The sequence below is a fragment of the Amphiura filiformis genome, chromosome 1 (genome assembly GCF_039555335.1).
Source record: "Amphiura filiformis chromosome 1, Afil_fr2py, whole genome shotgun sequence".
NCBI lineage: Eukaryota > Metazoa > Echinodermata > Ophiuroidea > Amphilepidida > Amphiuridae > Amphiura > Amphiura filiformis.
Genome location: NC_092628.1, coordinates 2,933,730 through 2,957,436, shown reverse-complemented (window position 1 = coordinate 2,957,436; position 23,707 = coordinate 2,933,730). Strand labels below are relative to the sequence as shown.

The following is a 23,707-nucleotide window of genomic DNA, read 5'->3' as shown; positions in this document are numbered from 1 at the left end:
GTTTGCTATCCGCACACGGCGAAACGCATAAGGAACTTCACGGGATATAATATATAGAGGACTGGTTTATACTAAACTCGGATCTGTCCTTATGTGAAAATCACGATGATATCTTGTCAGGTATTAGTAGTCGTCTTTCTCCGGCTCGATTGCTGGAAACTGAACATTTGCATAGACACCGGTATCCATGTATGTATGCTGTAAATAACAATATTAGTAGTAAAAGAAAAGAACTATTATATTAAACTATTTGAAATGAATTAAAAAAGGAAAAGTCAGAATGGAAATTGGAATGTACCAGAAAAGTAGAAGATGCGTTCGTTTCTAAAACGGTTCAAATTGTGTTAGTGTTTTAAATTGTGTTATGGTACTAGTAATAGTAGCTATAGCAGCAACTGTTTATTGTATATCGTACCTCTATTTCAGAGATCATATCATTGAACGTAGCCGCAATATGTGCAAATGAGGGTCGCTCCTCAGGATTCTTATTCCAACATTCTGTCATGAGGTGATATCTGGAAACATAAGTAACCATTGGTTATAACAAGATGCGAAATTTTATATAGCATTATGCCCTCATTCTTTACCAATATTGTGCCTATTATTAAAAAAAACAAATACCAGGGGAATAGGGAACTATTATACGAGGCGGTACTATTTATGAGCTACACCGTATAATTGAAGACAGAGATAAAAAGACTAGTTTGCGTCTGACGTCATTGGCAATCAAATTCCTTACGATCCTTGATTGGTTAATAACGCGTAAAAGGAAGGTCGATTTATACGTACTTTTACAAGGTAAAAAGCAACTTTTCTAGGTATTGTTGACATGGTGCCTTCGCATAAGAAAGTTTCGTACTATAAAGACTTAACTTTTGAGATGGTTTGTATGTTTGTAGGTGCAAAATTAACAATAAGGCGCCCGCTTTTATCGCCGCGTTCGGCAACTCATATCATCACGACACTTGTAAACAAACCGTGCTCGAGTTTGATTGACATATGACGTCAGACGCATACTAGTCTTTTTTTTATCTCTGTCTTCCAGTATAGAGCTACATTTTAGTACTTTATTTCTAACTTGGCAGTTGTGTGATTCCTTAAAGATAAAGATACAACATAAACTACAAGGATAAGATAATTCGCTCTTCATTCCGTCATTTAATTATGTACCTAGCATTCAGAGATGTTTATTGGTGCGATTAACGTGGGATGTTGTGTTATTATGATGTGGACCCAATTCATGCACTCATCTAATTGCTCTAGAAACGCCAACTACTTCTTGGTATAGCAATTGATCAATAAAATAATAGCCTATTTAAAACAAAACATAATTACGTATTGCGAATTACGTCCTGCGATTGCATGAAATCAAACAAATATAACTACGTACACTGCGTTGTCAAGACTTGCAGGTTTTGGCATACGGTAGCCTTCCGATAGCTCGTGTGCTAAATTCCGGGTTACCATGCCTGAATATGGCGTTGCACCTATTAAGAAGAAAACATTTCCGACTTAATCAGAAGAGACTAATGCACTTAATATGAATTGTACTAGAATCGTATAAGAGAATAGATGATACATATTAAGATACGTAATTCGTCATTAAAATTCCTACCAAGCGTTGCAATCTCCCACAGTAAAACGGCGTATGACCATCTGAAATAATAATAATAATAATAATAATAACAATAACAATAACAATAACAATAACAATAATAATAATAATAATAATAATAAATTGATAAATTTTTGAGCGTATTGCTGTATTATTTAACTTCAAATTTTTGAAAAGGATTATTTTTGGTGAAAAAAAATGACCACCAACGTATTAAACTACCCTTGTCCGTTATGTATTCACGGATATTACCAAAATAAGCATCGGGGAACAATAACTTTGTTTTCGAGACAAAAATGGCTCATTGGATCCCTCCCCGTGAGTAACGCAATTCCAATAATGAATGAAACAACTAAGACAGTCACATACTTACACGTCACTCTTAGTTGAATATGTGCTGTAACACAAGGATTCAATCGCTAACCAACGGGTAGGAACACGTTGCTTGTTTGAGGAAACAAAATATCGCAATTATTCTTATGAGTTATCCTCAGTATAATAATACTTTTTATCAATGCTTTGACTGTTTACGGTCATTTCTTTTCTTGTTTTTAAAGGTTGTTCCTAAACCATTTAAATCATATTACATGAAAGCTACGATTATACTTTTGTGTATGTGGTAGAAGTAACCCACTAGATTCGTACGAGTACCTTTGAAGTTTTGACGTATACGTCTTCACCACGTGACATCCCGAAATCTGACACTTTAGCTACGAGATCATCATCTAACAAAACATTTCTTGCCGCCAAGTCACGATGAATAATCTATATAATAATAATAATAATAATAATAATAATAATAATAATAATAATAATAATAATAATAATAATAATAATAATAATAATAATAATAATAATAATAATAATAAAATAATGAACCATGATCAATTTTAAGAGTCAGGGCTTTGTGAAACAGAAGTTTAGTAAGTATGATTCATGCATGATATGCCGAGACTAGACATTTAAAAATGCAATGTTATAGTAATTAAGGGGTAATGATATTCTCTGGGAATACAAGTTTATTGGAGTTTTTATATCATTTGAGTAACCGTATCAGACTGGATTGCTGGTGACGATCTGTAAATCAGTTTTCCATCTGGTATGAGCCTTAAAAGTGGCTGAAAAGTATTACAGCCTCATCCCCCATATCCCCGATAAAATTGAGATTTTGGGATATGAAAAAAAAGTTATCGCAAATAGTCTCATCCCAAATGTAACAAACTGCTCGCATTTTTTCTGGTGCAATTTTAGGCCAGATATTGTTGTTTCTTTTAGATGGTATTCAAAGGTAGCCTATTTCCAAATGGTAATGTGCCACGTACATGTGTTCTATCATAAATATTTGTTTGTATCTTTTGACCATTGCTTGGCCAGCATAGGCTTTCTTCTTTCTATAAACATTAATGCCTATTATATGCCTTAATGCCTATAAAACCTTACGCCGAGTTTGGAAAGATGATCCATTCCTTTCGCAACATCCAAAGCAAAGCTCATCAATCTTGTTGGTTGAAGCCGATGTGTTGCACCGCTTTTGTCCCGTCGACGAGTTGTTCTCAAATAGGTGCGCAGATCTCCAAAGGTAACAAACTCCAACGCTACGTAAAGTTGTCCTTGTAACAGGATAAACATAAACGTTGAAAGGTATTACCAGAACAAGTATACTTCGAATCACATTTTACTAAAAATGAGGAAGAAACAGAAGGTCCAAAACACATAATGCAGATTGTTCAAACTTGAATTAGATGAGTGTTTTGGTGCAAAAGTATGATTTTTGACCTAAATGATTTTTGAGCGCTTCATTAACTCATGCCTTATTTCGATATGCTTTTATGTTTTGATGAACCAGATTTTATTCTACCCTCTGGGCCCGGTCGTCCCGGCCGGTCATACTCTATTTAAATACTAATGAACGGAAAAGGCTCTCACCTGCATGTTCGCATGCACCGATCAAACTTACAACGTTACGATGATGACCTATTCGTTTCATTGTTTCAAGTTCAGCATTGAAATCATCCTTGTCTTCCACAGTAGCCTTACCTGTTGCGAATAAAATGACTTTACTAGAAATACAAGAGCGTTTGCATTATAAAGGCATTAACATTTCAACCTGAATATAGAGATGTATTTGAGATAAGATATTCAACCTTCTTTTGACAGCGAGTGGCGAGTGTACAGCGAACATCTATAATATTCTTCTTCTTCTACTTCTTCTTCTTCTTCTTCTTCTTTACATGGGACATGATCCATTTAGGGTCAAATGTCACGGAGGGGTAAAATACATTTTCTACTATTATACAGATTATATGGTATATTAATGAGATTTGGTCATGGACTTTGGCTATAGCACCATCAATAAGATTATTTAAATCTTTCAATTAAACTTACTTTTTAGAGTTTTAATAGCAACAGGTATGTGCTTATCTTCTCCTTTATACACTCCTTTCCTGACTTCCCCAAACTGTCCCTTTCCCAGAATTGTATCAGATAAATCTAGGTCATTCCACTGAATCTCCCATTTGAAACTTCCTGAAGCTACATTTTGTGTGCCTACATCCTCATACGTTGCCGCCTCGTCTACAACTACACGATATGTGTAACAATTCTTTGCTATATCCTAAAACAATAATTGCAACATTCAAAAGTAGTAATATTCTTATCTCCGTGTTTTTCTCTGGGATTTTTATGCATTATGGTTGAACACGTAATGGTATGATAGGTTAAAAAGGTCTTTGACACGACGGAATATTTGAGGTACTGTAGCTCAACTTTTATTGATACGCCTCTTTGTCACATTATGTTCCAATAAATTTAAAAAACGAGAAAATATTTATTTTTGTCATCCCAGAAATAATTTATAACGTTTTTAATATTACCTGACTTTGGCTTCGCTGTTGAAGATTAAAACTTTCATCGGAGACAGGGGCGGTCCTTTTCCTCTTATACAATACAATAAGAAAAAACACGCAGACTACAACAATCACTGTCAACACCACCACAGCAACAATCAAAGCAGTATCACCATGTGGTTCATTATCTTGATACCAGAGAAAGCAACAAGAAACGACGTTATAAGATGTTGCATATCTGCCGCCCTCTGTCTAGACGATCACCTTTCCTACAAATTTATTTTCGTTTATATTTACTGACTAAATCACGTTCTCAAGAAAGTAGATCGTCTAGACAGAGGGCGGCAGACACGTAATATCTTACACTGATGAGGGGTCATATTTACGACTCACACCATACATACAATACAGCAGATAAAACTAGTATAAATTTAGTTATTAACAACGATAAAATGTGCCCGGCCACATTTACACCATACAGTTAGGCTCTCACAAAAAAAGAGATGCTATTGACTCTGAAAGATGGTTAACCCCGTATGTCACATTGTTAGAATTTACAGTAAACACACCTGAACAGACACAATGCAATTTGCAGGCAGCGGCTAAATCAGCGCCAATATTGCAACATTGAAACAAACAACTATGCAAACATCAAACCCCACCTATTCCCTCGTAGGTAATGAGGATAAAATGCCTTGCTCAAGGACACAACACGTTGACACAAGCGGGCCTCGAACTCGCAACCTATGGAGAGTCGGGCGCCTTATCCACTCGGCCACAAGTTCTCCACTACTTGATTGGATTTGCATACTGACTCACCTGGTTCCCCCTATAGTTCAAATGCCTCGTTCAAATGATAAGTTTTGGTTTCGGATTAAAAAGAGGGGCAGAACTTGTCTGCAATCATAACAACTAAAGTTAAATTTATACTACATAGCTGAGCGACAGCGATTGGCCCAATGAGGTAGAGCGCTTTTTATTACGTTGGGAAAAGCGCTACTACCTCATTGGTAAAATACCATCCGCGTTTTGCTTAGTGATAGAGTAATCATTTCAACTTTAGTGTAGGGAAGACCATAAGCATATAATAACTTTATTCAGACTATTGTCATGATTGTGCTAAGCAAATATCGGACATATATCCGGCTGTGTTTATATTGAATGAAAATATGGATCGGATATCAATCACACGTGGACAGTAACAGGACTGTGGCATGGGTGCTGGATGTATAAGTGTCGTAAACCCCTTTTGTTTGTAGGAAACATAAACAATGCATGATGGAGATGATTTGATTATGAATTAGTTTATTGTCCCCGGTAAGCATAAACACAACTATATATCCTCTTCTTCCCTCTCCCCAGTGTTCCCTCCCAGCAAACACAAAGCATTTTCGACATCATTCGCAAAAGGTTAGAAAAGGTTGACAGAAAACATTTAAATGTCGGGTTATATAAAGAACATAAAAAGGTATAAAACTTTTCATAACATTCCAAAACATTAGTTGTTAACCTAATGCAAATATTCTAACAGAATGTTATTTAAGTGTTTAAAAAATATTTGGCAAAAATGTTTGCAAAAAATATTTTGTAATAACAATTTGAAAACATTTAATAATAGTGTTGTATTGTGTTTCTATACAAAGCGTTTCAAAACGTTACAATAACCTTTATATAACCCGACATTTTAATGTTATTAAAAAGTTTTTATCCAAACTCAAACCCAAAATATAACCTGTATAAAACATTTTAAAAACATTTTTGTGTTTGGTGGGCTTCCACCGCCTACCCCCACATTCGACATCTCCTCTCCCTACCCATCTGTTTCTTTTTTCTTTCTCCCCTTACCACATCCCCCATCCCACACACACACCCCTCTCTCTTACTTGAATAAAAGTCAAATAAAAGCCTATACTGTACAGGGTGTCCCTAGGTATAGAGTGAGAATAAAATTGAACGTAAGTCGAAAACTAGACATCAGAATCAAAAAATTAAAACTGTAGCGCATAGCCTATTTTACTGTGCATCACATACAACAATTTTATTTGATTCGCTTGAGTGGTTGCGAAGAAATTAACAATTACGTAATGCGCGCATCAATGCAGTTCATTCCAAGTTTGATCAAAAAGGCGTTTTTCTCATACTCGCTCACCGCTTCCTAAAGTAAATGTATCTCATTAAATTTAGTCCACATTATCTATTTTATAATCCGACGGTGTTATGTTATTCATGCTTGGTGAATATTGATGAATAAAATTTTGTCCGAGAAAACTTTGATTTCTGCAATTGGAAGCTTTCCAACTTTAATTCTTTAGGTTGTGCAAATATGTTATATTTTAACTTTCCAAAGAACATTTGAGCCAAGAATGACAATAAATAAGCGCTTACAGCTTTACGTGTGATTTTTTTTATACCATGCAACATTAATGTTGACGTTTTAAAATATTTAATCTTTGCAATACTGGAAATATTCCAAAAACATTAATGTGTGTGAGAATTTTTTTTAAGCCAGATGGAATTCTTTATGCAATCAATAATTCTTTTTGCACCATTTATATCAACATTAACGAGACAAATACTGAGCATCATCTTACATGCAACATTTCATTTTCAATAATCATGCAAGTTTTCAAATTTGAGCAAACCCTAATTACATGTTTTGCAAGAAACAGATTATTTATATTAGAAATATAGGTCGTATTCGTAGACATGTAAACAGGAGACTGCCGAAATGATGGTACATGCCTTTATAACATCCAAGATAGACATTGGCAACTCTCTGTTGCATGGCATCACAAAGACCCAACTGCACCGACTACAGAGAATTCAAAACATTGCTGCCAGACTTATAACATACACAAAACCACGTGAGCACATTACACCTGTTTTACATGCCTTGCATTGGCTACCAGTTGAACAAAGAATCCAATTTAAAATAGCCTTGTTTGTCTACAAGATCTTGTATATATCAGCTCCAGCATATTTAAATGAACTTGTAGAAATGTATTCACCAATTCGTTACCTCCGTTCTACTACAAAAGGACTTCTTCAAGAAACAGTTGCCAGAAACCAGTGGGGCAGCAGATCATTTCATGTTTCAGCTGCAAACATTTGGAACAATCTGCCATTTTCGGTTCGCTCTGCCAAGAGCTTGTGTAGTTTCAAAACAAATGTGAAAACACATTTGTTCCAAAGTGCTTTTAATTGACTCTTTGCATATCATGAACTATACAACACCGATGAACTGTTTTTGTTATTAATTGTTATAGTATGTTTGTATCATTGTACATTGGTTGTTTTTTGCAAAGCGCCATGAGCGTCTCTCGACGGATACCGGCGCTTTATTAAGTGTACATTATTATTATTATTATCTATACTAATAAAATAATAAGCGGTCTCTATCTGTCTGTCTATCTGTCTGTCCGGCTATGCGTTCCGCCGCGCTGCGACGCATCGATCCGATATTTGGGACATGGGTAGGTGCCGGGAAAAGCATGTTGACCGGGTGGTTTTCAAGGTCATCGGAGGTCAAGGTCAAAGGTCATAGGGGGAAAATACCCCACGTCGATACAAAGCAGCTAGTGGATAAAAAAAATCCAATAGACAATCTACAACAAGTTTCAAGCTGCCCAAGCGGGTGAACAAGGTCATTCATTCATTGATTCCAGGCTTTTCTGTAATGTCTTCCCAGCATTCATTGCTGAAATCTAGACTATAATAATCATAATCATTGTCTGTCAGTCTGTCCGGCTATGCGTTTCGCCGCGCTTCGAAGCATCAATCCGATATTTGGGCCATGAGTAGGTGCCGCGAAAAGCATGTTGACCGCGTGGTTTTGAAGGTCATCGGAGGTCAAGGTCAAAGGTCAAAATTTCAAACTTTGTCCTATCGGCCCCAAACTTGGTGGGTGGGATCCTTGATACGAGGGGAATATATGCCCGAAATAAAATCGAGGTCGACCCAGGTCAAAGGTCATTACGGAGGGGTCAAATTTCAAACTTTGTCCGATCGGGCTCAAACTTTGTGGGTGGAATCCTTGATACGAGCGAAATATATGCCCGAAATAAAATCGAGGCCCACCGAGGTCAAAGGTCATTATGGAGGGGTCAAATTTCAAACTTTGCCCGATCATGCTCAAACTTGGTGGGTGGAATCCTTCGTATGGGGGGAGCATGAAAACATTATATGGAGGTCATCCAAGGTCAAAGGTCATGGATTTCAAACTGTGTCCTATCGGGCTCAAACTTGGTGGGTGGAATCCTTGATATGAGGGGAATATATGTGCGAAACAAAATTGAGGTTAACCGAGGTCAAAGGTCCTCTAGGGGCTAAATTTTAACTGCCCTATTGTGCTTAAACTTGATATGAGGGAGCATGAAAAAATTACATTGAGGCCATCTGAGTTCAAAGGTCATCTGGGGTCAAAAAGTATCTCTATCATCATCTGGAGTCAAAAAGTATCTCTATCATGCACATGGTGCCCTTATAGCTACAGGGCTATTACAGCAGCAGGTGCACTAGTTATTTAAAAAGAACGAAAAGGATTTCACAGAACAAAATATGAAGCCCATTGACAGTTAACTAGTGCGCATTGTGTTGAATGATCTTTCTTTCAAACTTGGAATGAAGTGAATTGACGCATGCGTTATGTAATCGCTCATTTCTTCGCAATCAGTAAACCGATTCCAGTAAATTTAGCGTATAAGATGCAGAATAAAATGGGCTACATGCTAATTTTTAGATTTTTGGATTCTGATGTCTATTTCTCGACTTATGTTCAAGTTTATTTGCCCGGTATTTTTTTCTGGGACACCCTGTATATTGGAAGTCATACAGCTTTCTATCGATCCTCTTGCATGTGTTATAAAGCACCTGAATTATTGGATAGATGTTGTTTATATCATTCGAGTCACTCTTTTGTAATATCGAGAGCCAACATTTTGATGGTCTAAGTTTTTTTACAGTCAAAATAGCTTATTGGATCTTCTAAAGCACGAAATTTAAACACTTCATTATACTTATGTATACTTCAAACCAAGCGACTATGCTGTTCACACGATTATGTAACAACCTGAAATGAAAACCAAAACTCCTTGATACATATTTTAAATTTCTAACAAAGGGTACAAACAAAGAAATCGGTAATGACGTCACTCAAGAACTAAATATTTGAAACGAGTGAATGAGTCTGGTCAAAGTAACTTCTTGTATTTTAATATTTTGTGCCCAAGGTAAATTTGCTGTGTAAAGCTCCTAGAAACAGTTTGCGTTGGGTGCTTTATTATTTTATTATTGGCAATTGGCATCCCTTTTGAAAATATAATAGAATAAAACAAAAGAAGTAAATTTCAAAAAATATATAATAATGTGTTGCATACCTTTCATTGGAGATGTTTCTTGTGTTGTTGATTTAGTAGAACTGACAGGAATGGTGGAAATAGGTTGTGTTACCTCCTCTTCTGTAGTTGATTCAGCTGGTGTGGTTGATTCAGATCCAGTTACCCCCTCCCCTGTAATTAATTCAGCTGCAATGAAAGAGTGGTGGATTCAGGTCGGGCTATTATGAATATAGTTTTTCTACCCCTTTACCCCGTGACAACTCTCTAGTTCGAAGGTTTTTTTTTAAGTATCACTGTCTGCGTTATCAGGTAACCATATTAAAATTACACGTTAAAAACACACAGACCGCAAGCCCGGCAGGGCTGTAGTGAATCGGTATCGCCTTAATACATTTTTTTACATCTAGAGCAATATCAATATCTTCATCTCAAAAAAATTGACTTGTTTCTGTCCAATTTAGAATAATCATATAAGATCAACTTCTCTCAGTAAGTGACTTTTGAGTGACATTTGAGTTAAGCTTAACATCGGAATTACGATATCCGTTAACTGTGTGCAATATACATTTACCTAAGGTCCTAACCTGTCCTCGAACTTAAAGTGCAATATGACCATCAAATATGACTCTAATACTTTGAGAAACTTGCAGCAAACAAATTTGCAGATCCCCTTCGATGTAAATGAAAGACTTAAGCAACTTGGTATCTATCGAGCCATGGCAAAAAGAGGAAAGCGTGCTGGCAGAAAAATTCAAAGACAAATTCAAGTTGTAATTGGGAACAGACCTGCAGAAAATCACGTTCCCTGGCCCCGCCCCGCAACTGTACTGAAGAGTATCCCATGTAGTAACACAATCCAAACGGTTACACAAAATGCTGAACCTGACAGAAAAACTCAGCTTCCAAATTTCTTCTTGACCAACGCTCGGTCTTTAATGAACCAATATGATGAGTTATCTGTTGTATTATACCCCACCGACTCTCCGCCCGTTGATGTTGCTGCTATCACAGACACTTGGCAAACTGACCAAATAGCAGATGAATTTATTGACATCGATGGCTTTAACCTGTTTACAAAAATACGATCAGAGAAGAAAGGCGGCGGAGTTGCGGTGTATGTGAAAGATAACATTCCTGCTCGTGAACTCACAGAGATTGCTGTTCCAGAAGAACTTGAGTGCATTTGGCTTTGGGTTCGTCCTCAACGATTACCTCGTAGTGTTGCAGGGATGGCTGTCTGTGCAGTGTATATACCACCGGACTCTGAACATCAACAAACTCTGATTAAACATGTCATGTCTCTAGATAAATTGAAAACAAAACATGCCGATTTGGGTATTGTGGTGATGGGTGACTTTAATAGAACTGATATAAGCTATCTATGTAGAGCTCATTCATTGAATCAGGTTGTGACAGTTCCAACACGCAAAAATGCAATTCTTGATCTAGTTATCACAAACTTGAAGAATCAGTATGATATCCCTAATGTGTGCTCCCCTTTGGGAAAAGGTGACCATAACACTATCTATTGGTCACCCTCAGGTGCTGTAAGAACCCCAGGTCGTGTAATTAAAAGAACAGTTAGGCCATTACTGAAACCAGACATCCATGAGTTTGGTAGGTGGATTACAAGTCACACATGGGATGAGGTTCTGAATGCTAACAGTACACAGGATAAGACTGATGCCTTTTATTCCACTGTTCATGAAGCCATTGAACGGCACTTCCCCACAAAAGTTGTCAAATTGCATACATCATATAAGCCGTGGATAACACCTGAAATTAAAAATCTTATCAAGAAACGGCAGGTTGCATTCGCAGAAAAGAAGATGTATTTATGGCGTTTTCTGCGGAATAAAGTTGACCGCCTTATTGATTGTGCAAAGAAGTTCGATTACAAGGACCGCCTCCAGAAACTCAAAACATGTGACCCTGCTGGTTGGCATAAGGGTATTCAATTAATCACAAACAAAAAAAAGCAGTCACCATTAATTGCTGCTACTGGTATTTCACAGAATGATGAAACAGGTATTGCAGAAGCCATTAACAAAAGCTTTGTTTCTGTCTCTCAAAGCAGACCCCAGCTTTCACACAAAGATCTTCCTGCATTTTTGCCTTCCAGACCTCCTCTCCTCAAATTCATGTTTGGGATATGTTTGGTAAGTTAAGCAAACTCAATGCCAGCAAATCACCAGGCCCTGATGACCTCCCCTGTAGACTCTTGAAAGAATTCGCTTGTGAGTTTAGCATACCAGTTACAGACATATTCAATTCATCTCTCAAAGAGGGTAAGATCCCACAAGTCTGGAAGGATGCTACCATAGCCCCTATTCCCAAAGAAATGCCTGCCACGATCTCTAAACTGAGGCCTATCTCTTTGACTGCCAATTTAGCTAAAGTGTGTGAAGAATTTGTTTCTGAATGGGCACTTGATGATATGTTTCATTCTATTGATCGCCATCAGTATGGCAGTATCAAGGGCTCTTCTACCACCCATTGCTTGATTGAATTACTTGATATTTTTTACAAAGGTACCGATAAGTGCAATAGCATTGGCTGTTTGGTGGTCATTGATTTCTCCATGGCTTTTGATTGCGTCGACCATACCCTTGCCATCCAAAGCCTGTGTGATCTTGGTGTGAGAGGTGAAATAATTCCCTGGATTGCAGACTTCCTCACATCAAGGAGGCAAAGAGTCCGCTATCACTCTGCCACATCAGATTGGCAAACTCTTTCCTGTGGAGTACCCCAGGGTACGAAGTTCGGGCCTATCACATTCATCGGTATGATCAACAGCGCTGCTGTGAATGCCAGGACCCACAGTTTCAAATATGTTGATGACATGAGCCTTGCAGAGATCCGTACCACCAATCAGCCAAGCAAGATTGATATGGATGTTCGGGACCTTGATGATTGGGCTAACAGTAACTACCTCAAGCTTAACCCTTCAAAGTGCAAAGCGATGCAGATCACCTTTAAGCGCTGCCCACCTAGTCCACCTGTTCTCAAGATTGGTGGGAAGGAGCTTGAGGTGGTTACTGAGACCAAAATTCTGGGTCTTAGCATCCAATCAAATCTGGGTTGGGATATTCAGGTTAACAAAATGATCAGCAAAGGTAGCCGTAGGCTATATATGCTCAATCGTTTGAAACGATTTGGACTTCCAGTTGAGGACCTAGTTTCTGTGTTTGTTTCTTATGTGCGCCCAGTGGTTGAATATGCCACCCCAGTCTGGCATAGTAGTCTGACTGCCGAGCAATTTGACAGGCTGGAGAATATCCAGAAACGTGCATGCCGAATTATTCTGGGTATCAGATATGATTCCTACACAGAAGCTTTGGAACTTACTGGACTCCAAAGACTGTCCAGCAGGCGTTTGCAGCTTTGTACCAAGTTTGCTGTTGAGTGTTCTGAATCAGAAAGATACTCTGATTGGTTCCCCATGAACAGGAGTAGCCATAGTATGAGACTAAGACGAACAAAAGTCTATCAGGAATTCAGATCAAGAACCAAAAGATATGGGGATAGCCCCATTCCATTCATGTGCAGGCTTTTAAATAATAAGGATTAATAAGTTCAAATTTTGATGTAAACAGCAAATTTGGTGCAGAGTTGTGAGCGCCTGCTGGATAGTCTTTGGAGTCTGATGTTTTGGCTGAGTTCACATGGGATTGTGCTGTGTGCTGTGTACGATGTTCGCTGTGCGATGTGTGTCCGTTCGATCTGGCTGAGTTCACATAGTATCCGAGACTATTATACTCCTATGTGAGCTCGGCCTGATCGGGTGGGTGTGTGTCGTGTGGCGGGTGACGTGTGCCGTATGCAGTATACTCCTGTGTGAGCTCACTCAGCCTTATGTACCCCGCATGTGTTGCAGAGGGGGGGGGGGATTGAGCTTTTATTGACTTTGTCAGCATCTCAGTATTATATTTATGTTGCTTCACTGCTCGAGGATGAAATCAATGTGCAATATTTTCATTTTATTCTGAGTTAAGCTCAAAAATCTGTTTTAATTATTAATATATAATGCCCCATTTGATTAGCTATGTAGTTTTGATGTGTTATGATGTATGTGCAATACAACACAATACAATAGTCGGTTACAAGCTTATATCTCGTTCGGGGCAAATTTGTGAAAAATCTGGAATCTGCACATGTTTTATTAAAGAGAAATGTCCGAAATAATCGCTGTTCTACATTAGTTAACATACACACTTGACTTGCCAATACTAGTCTGGAAGGGGTATGTGTAAACCACACGGCCTAGATATTAATTGAGATGTGTCGGGAGATGGGGTAAAATAATTGTTTGATAGAAATTGTGCTTTCAATAAGTTTACTCATAATGTAGTGCATTTGCCTGAGGCTGATTTTAGCATTGGGGGAAGGTACAATATCGGACTTTATGCAACACTGTTTTGTTATTATCAATTTAATTGGGGTTTGAGGTGATATTTCCTAAACTTCTTAAGCAATTGGCATTTTCCAGAGCTGAAATGCACTTGCAATGTACCAAGCTTGAAATACGGCTCTTAAAAGTGGTACGTACTCAGAAAATGTGAATATCTCTCAAATGTATAAACTTACGGTACAAAAACAAATGCGCGGATTCCTGGTTGTTCAATGAACTTACGCTGTTTATTTGTGTACAGTGAGTTTATTATAATACTTGCCCCAAGGAGCCATTCAAACTGTTTGAGTATGTACCACTTTTAAGAGAATTTATTTCAAAAGCTCACCCCACATTCAAAACTGGTGCATTACAAGTGCATTTCAGTTCTGATCAAAACTTATTGGTATTTAGGTTCAGTATATAACCTCAAACTTCAATTAATTGGGTGCCCAACATCGGTTTAGAGGGTCTCATTATATGAAAGTTCGTAAACAAATAACATATTTGACATTATACTGAAAAGGACAATTCGTGTCTTTTCATAATAAAATCCAAAAACAAACTATTTCTTTACTATAACTTAGCGTGCCAAATCATCCTGTGAAGAAAAATCATTCTCAAAGGTGGGTAACCTGATTGACAATCTCAACCCCCCCCCCCAATTTACTACATCAAATTGCTGATTTTGGTATCAGATGAAAGTTCATATTTTTTTTCATAAACATATTGAAATTTGGCGTTCCAAATCGGTATATTTCCGAAGAAATCATCAAAAAACTGTCGAATTAGTCTCAAATATGGTATACCACATTTGAGACTAATTAGGCAGTTTTATGATGATATCTTTGGAAATACACTGAGTTGGAACTTCTAATTTCAATATGTTTATGAGAAAAATAGGACCGTTCACTTGAAATCCATATATTACATGATCATGATGTAGACTACCAATATCACGCTGTATAAATGTCGGTAATCCTATTAGGAATTAGTCACATTTACAAAAAACATTTAAATGTTCTTTTTGCATGAGTGCTTGAAAGGGATGACATTTTATGTTATATCAGGCCATCTTCCTTTAATTTGAGACTTTTTACCTACCTTGAATACGACAAGTATTCCAAACCACTATGAAAATAAAAAGCAATGTCTCGTAGTCAGCCATCGTATTGTAAATGTTTTCTTTCTTCCGTTATGTCCAAGATATATGATATAGCAATGAATAGGCAAAATATAGAAATCGTTTATCGCAGATTAATATTAACCTTTCACTGACACATTGGATAACGACAGGTTGCTTTCGATGGAATTAACGACCCGGATGTGAAGAAATAATGAAACCAGAAAAAATCGAAGATAAAAAGATAAGATCAAAGAAATAGACTTAAATCTACAATTAATGAATATAATGTACTTGTTATAAGTTCTTTGTCTCTCACTTTCAATACAAGGACCTTGCTTCATGCCAAATTGTTATATACGGAGTAAACGTACAATTAAATTTCAAAAATATCAATTTTTAATAATTTGCCATAAAATATTATATCGGTGTATTATATCGGAAATTTTAAAAATCAAAATTTCTTTGATATTAAAAGGACCCCAGCAGACACAAAGCGTTTTCAAGTTCATTCACAAAAGGTTAGAAAGGTTTGTCAGAAAACGTTTAAATATCGGGTTATATAAAGGACATGTAAAGGGTATAAAACTTTTTTATAACATTCAAAAACATTTGATGATCCCCTGCAAATATTCTAACATAGGTGTTGACAAAATATTTGGCGAAAAATATTCGCAAAAAATATTTTACAATAAAATTTGAAAAATATTGTTGCAGTGTGTTTACATACGAAACGTTTTAAATGTTTTCATGACCTTTATATATCCCGACATTTAATGATATTAAAACGTTTTTAACTAAACCAAAACCCAAAATATAACATGTTTAAAACATTTTTAAAACGTTTATTTGTTTGCTGGGACATTCCTCGTATTCAAAATGCAGTTCGATATGTTTGATGTGGTCTCTGGTCCCACAAATAACACGTAAAAACGTTGCTATCCGAGCCCTAAAGTTAATTACAGTGTAAGCATAGTTTGTCAAGATAAACTGATATAAACCTGGCCCCAATATCGTAATCTAACTCAAATAAATATAAGGGGAAAATTTAAGACGGCGGGTATGAGCAAATCAAAACTGAATGTTGATTGATATCTGATTAGAATCATTTGCCTGGAGATTACCTGCTAATAGTAAACATGGTTCTTTATACAAAGTCTTAAGGGCAGTAGAATGTACGCATCCGCCGGTAGATTCCAGAGGGAGGGTTGTCTTTAAATGGAATAGCCACAGAAGAGTATGAACTAAAAGTGAGCGCAAAATAGGCTAATAAAAAATCACACATCATGATTTACAATATAATTTTTCCTTTTCGTAATTGAAAAAAGATGAAGTAATCATTATTTTCAATAAGCCGCTGGTGGGAATCGAGCCCGGGACTCCTGCATCAACATGCAAGCGATCAAACCACTACACTATACACCGTCACGCAGAATTGACAGCGATTTAATTATACAATAATCTTAGCAAAAGTGATCAATACTGTTGGATCGAAAATCCAGCAATTTACGATGCCAAATCAAATAGAAGTACCGTATAATCCGTATTATATCAGTAAATAATATATTAACTATCTATAAAGTACATATAGTGTTTCAAAGTATAAAATAAATAAATCCAAGTTTTCCGACGTGACCCCGTGAACTCACTTTGCACTGTACGCTCTATTTTTGGTAACTCGTAATTACACCGTGCAGTCTATGCGGACCTTCGCAATTTCACTCCCATTCAATTACACACTCCTGTGTACTTTTCACCCTTTTTATATTGCGGGTAGCGGCATGATCGATTGCTTGAAGCCCGGCCCAGGTGTGTATTAATAAACAAGTGGCAGACCTATTATAATGCTGATGGTGCTCTCCGGTTTGATTATATGTCCGGTAGGCCTACATGTATAATATGCTCCGGGACGATGTGCTTCGAATGAAGAACATTCATATTCATAAACATAGTAGGCCTAATGCACGATGTGCACGGACTAACTGCGGTATGTGGATATAATGATACGATGCACATATAACTTCAGTTTATTTAATACACACTCGTTGCATAGACCATTGATCACATTACATTTTCATGAAAAATAAATGAAATTAAAAGCATTAGTGATATAATTTATAATGCTAAATAATAATGTGGAAATTAAATCTTTTTCAGTTCCATAGCATTATAATTATATTTATTTATGTTAAAATCTTTCTGCACTTAATTTCAAATTGCAGGTATGCTTTCATGAATGAAGATTTTAAATTATAAATAAGGGCTGTTTCCCTGGAAATATATTTTAAATTAGTTCAATATAGGTTCCTACTAATTCTACATTCCCATAGCCTAATATCCATATAGCGAAATGTGCACTTGAACGAGGGTTCACTACCTAGGTATAGAGTGAAAGTGCAAAATATGCCTACATTACTTTCAACACAATTTTTGTATGGGGCCTATAGTATTCTACGGGAGACCATCACTGAGCCAACTATGATAATTGTTATTTCTTTTTGGCACGGCTTGGTGCCTTTCAGCTGTGGGGCCTGGGTCGATTATGAGTTCTGAATCTGATTTCTTATTTACAATGTTATTGATAGTCCTATAAACATAATTACGAGTATTATATCAGAGAAGATACTCTGTTAGAGAAATATTGTCACACATTTAAATCAATTGTTATCTGGTAGGCATAGGCCTATTTATAGTTCCAACAAAATTCTTTTAACATCCCATCTTTTACCAATATTTTTGTAGGCCTAAAGAAAAAAACAATAATTAGCCAATTTCTTAAAGACAACTGTGCACACCAGCAAAACAAACGTGAGATATTTTTGGCCCCATGCTGTGCATTCCACTCCCAGCGGTGTTTGCTGCCATAATGAGTTATGACTAATACGCGAAAGCGCCGGGTGTGACAGGATGTGTAAATGGTTGGGTGTGAAAGTGACGGGGTGCAAACTTCTCAGCATTCAGCTGTTATATTTACTAATCATATTCTCGCTGTATTCGGCCCCGAGTGTCATGTCAAAAATGCACATTTTCACCAAAACTAGGTAAGTCTCCGTATTGAAGATATGAATAAAGTTTCCCAAAAGGCATAAAAATTGTAAGCTCTAAGAAAAAAAATGTTCATATTTACTGCCGGCAGTAATGATTTTTAGCAAAAACGTTTGGAAATGTTAAAAATATAAATTTTTAATAATTTGCCATAAAATTTGTATTATAGCGCCAATTTCAAAAAATCAAAATTATTTGATATCAGAAGGACATTCTTCATATTAAGAATGCAATTTGATGTGTCTGATGTGCTCTCAGGTCCCAAAATAAATACTGTGTCAACGTTGCTACCCCAGCCCTTAAGATAATAACTCGTTACGAACACGGCAGAGTGCCGAATGCGCAAAATGGCTGTTCTGAGTAAAAAGCGTTTGAAAATCTTTGTACCATTCCATCGGTCATTATAAAAATAAAAGTACAAAAATCAACTCCGTGATTAAACTAAACAATGAATACCAAGGACCTTTAGTGTACAATATAAATTGTCGAAGGTAAATGCTGGCTACGTTATTGTAATGACAGGATTCGCCTTAGGCCCAGAGGCATACCGGCCGGGGCAGGGGAAGTTACCCTCCGGCTCGAAATAGCGGGACGACATCGACAAAAGCAGTGAAACATTCATCTTCCTTTTGCCCGGTTTAAGACACAATTGTCCTCATTTCGGCTTACTTTAACAATTTTCGCAATTATTAGGGTTCTTTGCCTACATTTAGATACTTTACAACACATTTCACCAAAATAGTGTAAACATTTCGTGCGCTACACTTGCACATTGCCATTGTAAAGCCCTTTAAACAGGGCTTTACTATGGCAATGTGCAAGTGTAAAGCGTTACTTAGGCCTACATCTTCACTTACATTTTCAGTGTACGTTGGTATGTCAGGATAAACTGATATAAACCGGGTTCTTAGGGGAAATTTAATACGGCGGATATGAGGAAATCTAAACTGAACGTTAATTGATATCTGATTGGAACCATTTGCCTGAAGATTACCTGCAAAGAGTGCACATGGTTCTTTACAGTCACAAAGTCCTGAGATAATATGCACTGAATTGCCTTGTTGCAATGTTCGGTCATTGCTGTTTAACCCTAGAACTACTGAGCCATATTGTGTAACACTGACAGGGGGGTTGCTTATAAACGTCTTATGCCGTTATATCTTTAGTACCAATATATAGATATGGGTCTCCTCTATCCAGTGATACCAAAATAGTTACAAACATGCCCCACATAACATAAAATTGGTTTTCGGCTAAACATTCTACAAAAATACGATTTTAAACTAATTTTCCTCAATATAAGAGGGAATGACTATAACTAGCAAGTACAAAGTCAGTAGCTCTTGGAATAATTTCAAAGGAGTGATATGAAAATCATTGATTTTACTGTAGAAACCAATTAAGGGCCTCATCAACCCCATCCTCTATGGTGATCTTTGAGGGCCAGTCCTACCCTCAAGGTCCTGGGGTAAAAATGTTCTCACTAAAATGAGCGCAAAGAATGAATCTACGATTAGCTTAAGTCGTTTGGGTGTAAATCTTAGGGGGGTTGGTTCTTAGTTCTAGTGTTATGCAACACAGTTTATTCTTATCTTAAGGGATCTGGATTGAGTATTTTTTGTGGGACATGTGACCACATCAGACATGTCTAGGAATGAATATACTATCATAGCAAACACACCTAGATTTTAAAAACGTTTTCAATTTTGTTTGAGATAAAAACGTTTTTAATAACATTAAATGTTGGGTTATAACAAAGGCCATGAAAACGTTTTAAGAACGTTTTGTATAAAAACACACTGCAACGATTTTGTAAGATGTTTTCAAAATATAATTGTAATCTATTTTTGCAAACATTTTTGCCAAATATTTTGCCAACACGTAAAATGTTTTTAATGTTATAACCCTTTATTTATCCCGAAATACGTTTTCTGACAATCTTTTATAACCTGTTGCGAATGATGTCGAAAACGTTTTGTGTTTGCTGGGATAATACGGTATACTCGTGCCACCTGCGATATCAAGCTGGTTTGATTCCTTGTGTCGTCTGTTCAGTTTGTTCATAGTGTTAAATTATATTTGATGTTAAATTCTAAAAACGGCTAATTATAAACTTCCCCAAAAAAAGTTTTTTCTTATATTAACTATCTATAAAGTACATATAGTGTTTCAAAGTATAAAATAAATAAATCCAAGTTTTCCGACGTGACCCCGTGAACTCACTTTGCACTGTACGCTCTATTTTTGGTAACTCGTAATTACACCGTGCAGTCTATGCGGACCTTCGCAATTTCACTCCCATTCAATTACACACTCCTGTGTACTTTTCACCCCTTTTTATATTGCGGGTAGCGGCATGATCGATTGCTTGAAGCCCGGCCCAGGTGTGTATTAATAAACAAGTGGCAGACCTATTATAATGCTGATGGTGCTCTCCGGTTTGATTATATGTCCGGTAGGCCTACATGTATAATGTGCTCCGGGACGATGTGCTTCGAATGAAGAACATTCATATTCATAAACATAGTAGGCCTAATGCACGATGTGCACGGACTAACTGCGGTATGTGGATATAATGATACGATGCACATATAACTTCAGTTTATTTAATACACACTCGTTGCATAGACCATTGATCACATTACATTTTCATGAAAAATAAATGAAATTAAAAGCATTAGTGATATAATTTATAATGCTAAATAATAATGTGGAAATTAAATCTTTTTCAGTTCCATAGCATTATAATTATATTTATTTATGTTAAAATCTTTCTGCACTTAATTTCAAATTGCAGGTATGCTTTCATGAATGAAGATTTTAAATTATAAATAAGGGCTGTTTCCCTGGAAATATATTTTAAATTAGTTCAATATAGGTTCCTACTAATTCTACATTCCCATAGCCTAATATCCATATAGCGAAATGTGCACTTGAACGAGGGTGCACTACCTAGGTATAGAGTGAAAGTGCAAAATATGCCTACATTACTTTCAACACAATTTTTGTATGGGGCCTATAGTATTCTACGGGAGACCATCACTGAGCCAACTATGATAATTGTTATTTCTTTTTGGCACGGCTTGGTGCCTTTCAGCTGTGGGGCCTGGGTCGATTATGAGTTCTGAATCTGATTTCTTATTTACAATGTTATTGATAGTCCTATAAACATAATTACGAGTATTATATCAGAGAAGATACTCTGTTAGAGAAATATTGTCACAAATTTAAATCAATTGTTATCTGGTAGGCATAGGCCTATTTATAGTTCCAACAAAATTCTTTTAACATCCCATCTTTTACCAATATTTTTGTAGGCCTAAAGAAAAAAACAATAATTAGCCAATTTCTTAAAGACAACTGTGCACACCAGCAAAACAAACGTGAGATATTTTTGGCCCCATGCTGTGCATTCCACTCCCAGCGGTGTTTGCTGCCATAATGAGTTATGACTAATACGCGAAAGCGCCGGGTGTGACAGGATGTGTAAATGGTTGGGTGTGAAAGTGACGGGGTGCAAACTTCTCAGCATTCAGCTGTTATATTTACTAATCATATTCTCGCTGTATTCGGCCCCGAGTGTCATGTCAAAAATGCACATTTTCACCAAAACTAGGTAAGTCTCCGTATTGAAGATATGAATAAAGTTTCCCAAAAGGCATAAAAATTGTAAGCTCTTCGGAAAAAAATGTTCATATTTACTGCCGGCAGTAATGATTTTTAGCAAAAACGTTTGGAAATGTTAAAAATATAAATTTTTAATAATTTGCCATAAAATTTGTATTATAGCGCCAATTTCAAAAAATCAAAATTATTTGATATCAGAAGGACATTCTTCATATTAAGAATGCAATTTGATGTGTCTGATGTGCTCTCAGGTCCCAAAATAAATACTGTGTCAACGTTGCTACCCCAGCCCTTAAGATAATAACTCGTTACGAACACGGCAGAGTGCCGAATGCGCAAAATGGCTGTTCTGAGTAAAAAGCGTTTGAAAATCTTTGTACCATTCCATCGGTCATTATAAAAATAAAAGTACAAAAATCAACTCCGTGATTAAACTAAACAATGAATACCAAGGACCTTTAGTGTACAATATAAATTGTCGAAGGTAAATGCTGGCTACGTTATTGTAATGACAGGATTCGCCTTAGGCCCAGAGGCATACCGGCCGGGGCAGGGGAAGTTACCCTCCGGCTCGAAATAGCGGGACGACATCGACAAAAGCAGTGAAACATTCATCTTCCTTTTGCCCGGTTTAAGACACAATTGTCCTCATTTCGGCTTACTTTAACAATTTTCGCAATTATTAGGGTTCTTTGCCTACATTTAGATACTTTACAACACATTTCACCAAAATAGTGTAAACATTTCGTGCGCTACACTTGCACATTGCCATTGTAAAGCCCTTTAAACAGGGCTTTACTATGGCAATAATGCAAAAGTGTAAAGCGTTACCAAACCTACATCTTCACTTACATTTTCAGTGTACGTTGGTATGTCAGGATAAACTGATATAAACCGGGTTCTTAGGGGGAAAATTTAATACGGCGGATATGAGGAAATCTAAACTGAACGTTAATTGATATCTGATTGGAACCATTTGCCTGAAGATTACCTGCAAAGAGTGCACATGGTTCTTTACAGTCACAAAGTCCTGAGATAATATGCACTGAATTGCCTTGTTGCAATGTTCGGTCATTGCTGTTTAACCCTAGAACTACTGAGCCATATTGTGTAACACTGACAGGGGGGTTGCTTATAAACGTCTTATGCCGTTATATCTTTAGTACCAATATATAGATATGGGTCTCCTCTATCCAGTGATACCAAAATAGTTACAAACATGCCCCACATAACATAAAATTGGTTTTCGGCTAAACATTCTACAAAAATACGATTTTAAACTAATTTTCCCTCAATATAAGAGGGAATGACTATAACTAGCAAGTACAAAGTCAGTAGCTCTTGGAATAATTTCAAAGGAGTGATATGAAAATCATTGATTTTACTGTAGAAACCAATTAAGGGCCTCATCAACCCCATCCTCTATGGTGATCTTTGAGGGCCAGTCCTACCCTCAAGGTCCTGGGGTAAAAATGTTCTCACTAAAATGAGCGCAAAGAATGAATCTACGATTAGCTTAAGTCGTTTGGGTGTAAATCTTAGGGGGGTTGGTTCTTAGTTCTAGTGTTATGCAACACAGTTTATTCTTATCTTAAGGGATCTGGATTGAGTATTTTTTGTGGGACATGTGACCACATCAGACATGTCTAGGAATGAATATACTATCATAGCAAACACACCTAGATTTTAAAAACGTTTTCAATTTTGTTTGAGATAAAAACGTTT

The 23,707-nt window shown here is 36.7% G+C and overlaps 2 protein-coding genes across 2 annotated transcripts; one reads left to right on the top strand and one right to left on the bottom strand.

Moving 5' to 3' along the window:
- Window positions 1-123: 123 nt before the first annotated feature.
- Window positions 124-6,318, bottom strand: LOC140169210 (tyrosine-protein kinase receptor Tie-1-like). Its single transcript, XM_072192469.1, has 10 exons — window positions 6,307-6,318; window positions 4,001-4,229; window positions 3,542-3,652; window positions 3,056-3,225; window positions 2,267-2,380; window positions 1,989-2,059; window positions 1,616-1,656; window positions 1,391-1,487; window positions 416-515; window positions 124-198 (listed from the first exon to the last, which is right to left on the bottom strand). Exons 1-10 carry the CDS (start codon window positions 6,316-6,318, stop codon window positions 124-126), a joined length of 1,020 nt encoding a protein of 339 aa, XP_072048570.1.
- A 4,087-nt stretch (window positions 6,319-10,405) lies between these two features.
- Window positions 10,406-13,368, top strand: LOC140169200 (uncharacterized). The gene is made up of 2 exons (XM_072192460.1): window positions 10,406-11,956; window positions 12,262-13,368. The coding sequence occupies exons 1-2, from the start codon at window positions 10,406-10,408 to the stop codon at window positions 13,366-13,368; spliced, it is 2,658 nt and encodes an 885-aa protein (XP_072048561.1).
- Window positions 13,369-23,707: the final 10,339 nt, after the last annotated feature.